Consider the following 6,528-nt stretch of genomic DNA (forward strand, 5'->3'; position numbering starts at 1 on the left):
GGATGGGCTTTGGTAGGGGCTGAGCATTCAGGCAGTCCATGCCCTGTGCTCTGTCCTGATCCTTTTGGCTCTCTCGCTGACTGTGAGTGGACTTGGGGCTCAGGGCATGGCTGAACACTGCAGTCTGGCATCGTGCAGCAGGCAGCTAGGCTGCTTGGGCTGAGCTGTCTGTGTGCAGGGGTGGAAATAAAATTAAAAATGTGGAAATGGCAATGTCCTGCTTGACATTAGATTTCTCTGTACAGTCCGGGCTCTTCCTAGCTGAGCCTTTTTGTCTGTTATGAATTTGTTTCAACTTCTCATTATTTCAGGGAAACTCAGGTTATTGACAAGCATATAATCTATTTCTATAGATCAGAATTTCTTTGATTAGTTGACATCCTATGGAGCATCTCAATATTACTGAAGTGACATGAGTGCTTTCTTTGTAGCAAAAATGAATCAGGAAGGTTAATCTTTTTATCTTGTATAACAGATGTTACAGTAAAGTTAATGCAAGAAAAACAGCATCTCTCTAATTAGAAGGGCTTAATTCCATTGGCTGGGGCTGTTTTCTGTACAGGCTAAAACATGTGTACAGCTCTGAGCTGGGTCCTCACAGAACATTCAGGCTGATGGCACCAATACATCAAACTTTCATTCACTGTTTCCTTCACCACTTTAAAAAGCAAAATAACATGTTGCATTTCTTGTGGCCTTTATGCTTGATAGAAAGCCAAAATAATCCCACATCAAATCTGGCACACACAGCTTGGGAAAGGTTGCTCTTGGATGGTAGAAGAGAAAGTTCATTGGCAGTGTCCCTGTCTTCCAGCTGTCCCATTGCGGGGCTGCATGCCATCTCCTCCCAGCTCCGTCAGCTCTGCTTATCAATATTTCAGGTCCTTTAGAGGAACAACGCCTGCGGCGAGTGTGTTAACTATTAATGATTGCAGGCTTCTGTATTGGCATTATTAGCAGCGCAACCTTTAGCTTTATAATTAAGACTTGAGTTGAGATTTACTTTATAAGTCTCCATTGAATCCATGAAAAATTCAGGCTCTTTATTGAAGACTTTCAGATGAAATCTTCTGTGAGAAAGGCCACTCAGCTCCCCGAAATCTCATCTTACTTAATTAACTTCGAATGTGCCATCAGAAGTACAAACTGTAGCACAACTGTCCTCTGCTGTGAAAGAGGCCAGCAGAGAGATGCTCGTGCCTTGCTTGCTTCCCAGCACACAGCATGTCCTGTGCTCCTGCTGGATGGGAAGTTTGTGTGACCAGTGAAGGTAAGGGATGCAAGTGGGAACAGTTTCTCTCAGTCCACTTACAGCTGGCTGTGGTGATGTGCAGGAATTTTGGTTTTTCCTCTTGGAGAACGCTCAACGTGAGAAGGAAGTAAGTGTTGCTCTGTTGAGCCTGCTACAGGGCAGAAATGGTATTTGTGGCCCAAAGTGCCCCCCTTTGGGAGGCTCAGCACAGAATTTGCTTGCTCTTAAGTTTCTCCTTTGTCAGTGCTTGCATCACACAAGTAACTGCAGCCCAGCAGGCAGCTCTGGGCAACTATGCCAGCCTACAGGTATCACTGCAGCTCTCCCAAATGACTGGAGCCAGCCAAACAGCTGCAGAGCACAGGAGGACCTGTGCAGCTTGGTCCACAGCTGGATATCATTGCTGGTTTCAGTCATCTTGGCTTATTGCAGTTCCTCCAGTAAGTGGTGTTTGAAAAATCCTCCCACAAGAGCCAAGGTGGCTTGCTGTGTAGTTAGGAGAGCCAACATCATCAACATGAAGTTGGAGAACACAGAAATCGGCTCTGCTGGCACAGTGTAATCAGGGAAAACACACACACTGTGCTGGAGAGCACAGCAGACCTGCTGAAGAGATGTTTTGTGTCCAGCCAGGAGCCAGAGAGCTGTGCCTGGCAGAGGAGGACTTAGTGAACCTGGAGAGCGGGCAGATAAAAAGCTAGACCTAGATAAGGCTGAGGAGGCTGATGGAAACGAGATGGAGCATTTGAGAAACCATAACTGATTGCTTCTAGTGCTAATAGATCTGATTGCTTCCTTAATTGGCTGTTTGATAAGATTTAATGTATATGTTGTAGAATGAAATAAAAGGCAGGCAGATGGTCCAAAAGAGTAGGAGCAGCAGTCAGCCTGAAATGTGAATATAGGTTTGCCTCTTTAATATTTGATATGAGTGTGAATTAGTTGTTCCCTGAATCCATTAGAAAGCCTGAGTGAGTGATGGGAGTAGCTGCATTGCCTCCTTTGTACCATTCTGCACATCCTGAGCTTTGAAGGGCAACATTTCCCAACCTAAGAGTAAGGACAGCATTAACCACAAAGCGTTGACAGCATCTGCCAGAGATGCAGATCTGGGGCAGTGGCTGAAGCTTCAGTCTGGCAAGGAGTGTGTGAACAGCTGGAAGAAGTCCCTGATGATGGGAAGTCTGGAACACTGGGCAGTCTACCACCTAATGGGAGAGAAGCCTGCAGTGAGAGGGGGTGTGCCTATGATCAGCTGGTTACTTGAATTCCTGATAGATCTGCTTTCACCACTAGAAAATGTGAATGCTGTAGTTATCCTGCTCTTTGATTTTTCTGAGGTGTTTCCAAAGGCCATATGGCAAGGCTGCAGGATTAGTTAATATTTACTAGGTCAAACTAGGCTGAAGTTGTCTTTCTTTGAACTGAAAAATGTATATATTTTTAAGGCCATCTAGCAGAAAAGCTCCAAGCATGCACTGTAAAATAGCACTGTGCACGCTGCCCTGGTGCTTGGCAGCAAAAGTCAGAGGATGCAATCCAGAAATCAGGCGTAAATTGAGCAGTCATTTAAAATACTGGCAGGAGTCGCATCACCTGGGATGAGCGATGGCATCCAAGCGAGTGACTGAGCTACACCTTGCACAGGGTTTTTATGAAAAATCTCTAAGCAGATCTATTTCCAGTCCTGACCAGGAGTCCCTCCAATGTTGCCTTGCCTGGCACTGTGCCTGAGCTGCCTCCTTGGCTACAGAGGCCCAGGAGGTACAGAGAGTTGGGAAATGAGAAGGGGGAAAAAGCTAACTGTTGGCTTTGGAAAGTCCTGGAGGTTTCTGTTTGTGTTTGAAGAAACTTGGTTCCTTTTTCTATCTGAGCTGGGCTTCCCGTGCAGTCTCTCCTAACAATGATCCAGAACTAACTTGTACTGTCAGTGTCTGAAGAATGCTGGGGGCAGATTCATGGCAGAATATTTTCTCCCTCAAACACTTAATTAGTGAGAATTTTGGATCAGCCTCCCCCCCCTCCCCCCCCCCCCCAATTAAGCAGCTGACTGGAAACCTTGCTACTAAGGCACTTCACTGAGCTGCGAAGAAATTTGTCTCCTGGAAGCATTTAGTCGGGGATGGGAGATAGATGGCTTTAGTTTTGGTCCTGGTGTTTAAAATACTGTGTAGAGAAGTTGTTTCAAGAAGATCATAAAGAGAAACTATTTATTGAGATGAACACGTCATGCAATTTCATTTTAAGAGTATGGAAAAGGTAATTCTGGGGGAAAACAATGCCCTTAATAGAACATTGTTGGCTGTAATTTAGAACCACCCGATCAGCACGTGTTTGTGGGAGATAAACTGTGTCATCTGTTCTCTCCGTGCTGTGGCTGCGAGGCTGATGTTTTATACTTTTGCAGATGAGTCTCTTTCAGGGTGTCATGAACAACTATCAGTCTATCATATGAGCTATAGAAAGGGCATAGTCGCTGCTGAAAGCATGTCAGTGGATTACGGCAATAACATTTTTCACTGCTTCAAACAGAAGAAGAATATGGTTGACAAGAGAGCGTGTTTAAAGTCTTTTTTTAAAAGAATGCAAAAGCTGATTTTCAGCATCTCTCCAAGCCCCGCTTCTTCTGCTCTGTTTGTTTTGGTAAGCACATTGACATGGAGAGCTGCAGATTTATAGGCTCTTATCCTTGACTTCATTTGGGAAGCAAGAAAAAAAAGACATGAGCTTAAATAAATAGTTTGTAGATGTAAAATAGCTAGCTTTAGAACATGAACCATGATTGTACTGTGCTTATTTTCAGTTTTTTTCTGTTTTGTGTCATTCGGTTAGGTACAGAATATAAACAGTGCTACAAACCCTTGGAAAGACTATGGAAAGATTTCTGTGATCCATAAATATTTAGTTTACTCATTTCAACAGCGATGTTCTTGTGTCAGCTGGTTCTCTGCAGAACAAGGCCTGATTTATCCCAAGAACGCAGCCGATGCGGAGACAAAAGGCAGGCACGTCCCATCCCAAATCCCACACTAGGCATCAGGACTATTTAAGTAATAATTTATTGTCTTTTCATTAAATATTGCAATTAATGTGATAAATAAGTCCAACAGTATTTTTTGAAATGTAATATACAGTTAAGCCCATGTAGCAAATTGGACTTCAATGATCAGGAGTAGAAAGATGGTTGATATTTTATTTTATTTTATTTTTAATGTGAACATATAGATAGTTTTTTTTAAATGAAAAGTGTGTCATGAAGCAGCTCACAACTTCCATTTTTAGGGTGAGCCTGCAGTGTTGTGAAGAGCCAAGACACAGTGGGACCAGGGGCAGGGAGGGCTGCAGGGAGCCAGCAGGGCTTTGTGGTGGTGTGGTTCATCCTGCCCCAGTCCTGCCATCCATGCTGGCCGTGCAGAGGAGGATGCGAGGCACAGGAATGCTGAGCCCTGTGGCCAGGAAGCAAAGGGTGCTGGGCTGTGACGTCCATCCTGGGGAGGCTCTGTCCAGCCCTGGGTGTGCAGTGTGTGCTTTGATCTCAGAAATAGTTTAACATTTCTGGATGTTCATTTAGATGTGGTATATGGGTTAAACATAACGTATGATTGCTGCTCCTCTCATTGCTTCCAATTAAACCTTGCTTGTTAGTTTAACCTCTAGGTAATCCCATCAAACAATTGATGTCAAGGAAACACTGCCCACAGTGGCTCTGGATGAGTGGCCATTAATTTTAATTGCCTTGATATTAAAGATTAAGAAGTATTGGGACTAGCAGAATGGAAACGATCTGATGTCAAGCAAATCCACTCGATGAGGCTTCCCCAGGCTGCTGGTGATATTAAAATTTTACTGTGAGAATTAAATAAACCTTTATTAGTGATGGCTGTTGTTTGATTGGTCCATGGGTGTGCATAAACAGAGGGATCTCGTGCACATCCATGGACAATAGTTGATGTACAGAGATTCCTCAATTATGAAACTGTTAATAAAGCATAATCTGATTGTCCACAATAATTATTTGCTAGGTTTCATTAATGCATTATTGCTTTTCTGACTGACAAGATAAATATTAAGTGTAATATACAGAATACAGTACAGTAGATGCAGTACTATCTAGGGAGGGAATGTATAAGGTGTGTATTGTGAATTACAGTTAAAAGCTGGATGCTTTTCATTAATTGTGTTAAAAGCTGGAGCTACCTAAAGCACAGGTCCTGTGGGCTTTGCTGGGTGCTGCGATGCACTCCTGGGCTTTCAGAGGAGCTGCAGAGCTCCGTGGTGCTTGTGGGATATGGGAGCAGCTGAGTGTCACCATGTGCCATGCAATGTGGAGCTTTGGTCCCTCACTACAGGGCACAACTAATTACCACTTGTGTTATTACCAGTCCCCTCCCCTATACCTCTGTCTCATTACAGATGCTTTTTTGTCTGGGCAGCTTTGGCTGTTGCCTGTGTTATGAACTGAGGCTGTTAGCATTGTTGTAGTGCTGAAGTTAAACAAAGGCGCTGAGAAACCACTGCAGGATCTTTTCTGAACTGCTCCAGCCGTGACCTCTGCACGGGTTAATGGCCAGCGCCCTGCCAGCCACCCTGGTCCCCGTACAGTATCTTCTAAGAGAGATGACAAAGTGACTTTTCAGCCATTATTGATTTATATGATTCCTTTCATTTCCAGCCGACCAAACACAGCTCTAGGTGCAGGCTGCCAAGGTTGTTCTGGCCCCTAAATAAAGAACAATGTGAAGCTGTGGCTGTTTGCTCTGGCTCAGCCATCAGGCACTTCAGTCCTTGTGGCAGCTCTGCGGTTTTGCACTGCCCTCATGGATGGATGGCGATACTGATGAAAGACAGCAAGCTCCAGGATACGTGTTGTCACCACTTGGGCAGCGGTTTGCCCACGGACAAGCAGAACCAGATCAGACACATACCCATACTCATGTTTAACTGATCCATGATTGGTGCCAGGGTTCCTGCTGGGATTGGGGCGCTGGGGTTAACTGGATCCAGCACAATGTTTTGAATTGCTTTGTTGAGTCAGATGCTTTGTGTCCTTCACTCTGCCCCTCTTCTCTCCAACACAGGTCTCCAACTGGTTTGGCAATAAGAGAATCAGGTACAAGAAGAACATTGGGAAGTTCCAGGAAGAAGCCAATCTTTACGCAGCGAAGACGGCTGTGACTGCAGCGCACGCCGTGGCCGCGGCCGTCCAGAACAACCAGACCAACTCCCCCACCACGCCGAACTCTGGTGCGTACCCACGCGTGTTGGGGCAGCCCGCA

General features: G+C 44.9%; 1 protein-coding gene across 4 annotated transcripts in view; it reads left to right on the forward strand.

The window, feature by feature from the left end:
• PBX3 (PBX homeobox 3) overlaps positions 1–6,528 on the forward strand; it is a 97,909-nt gene that overhangs the window by 84,797 nt on the left and 6,584 nt on the right. For all 4 annotated transcript variants that reach the window (XM_090121161.1, XM_090121162.1, XM_031602003.2 and 1 more), the window contains exon 6: positions 6,331–6,496. In XM_090121161.1, coding sequence (XP_089977287.1) covers positions 6,331–6,496 — 166 coding nt within the window. The remainder of the gene's footprint in view (positions 1–6,330; positions 6,497–6,528) is intronic.

This window comes from Phasianus colchicus, chromosome 19, assembly GCF_987193195.1.
Source record: "Phasianus colchicus chromosome 19, bPhaCol1.hap1.1, whole genome shotgun sequence".
Lineage (NCBI taxonomy): Eukaryota > Metazoa > Chordata > Aves > Galliformes > Phasianidae > Phasianus > Phasianus colchicus.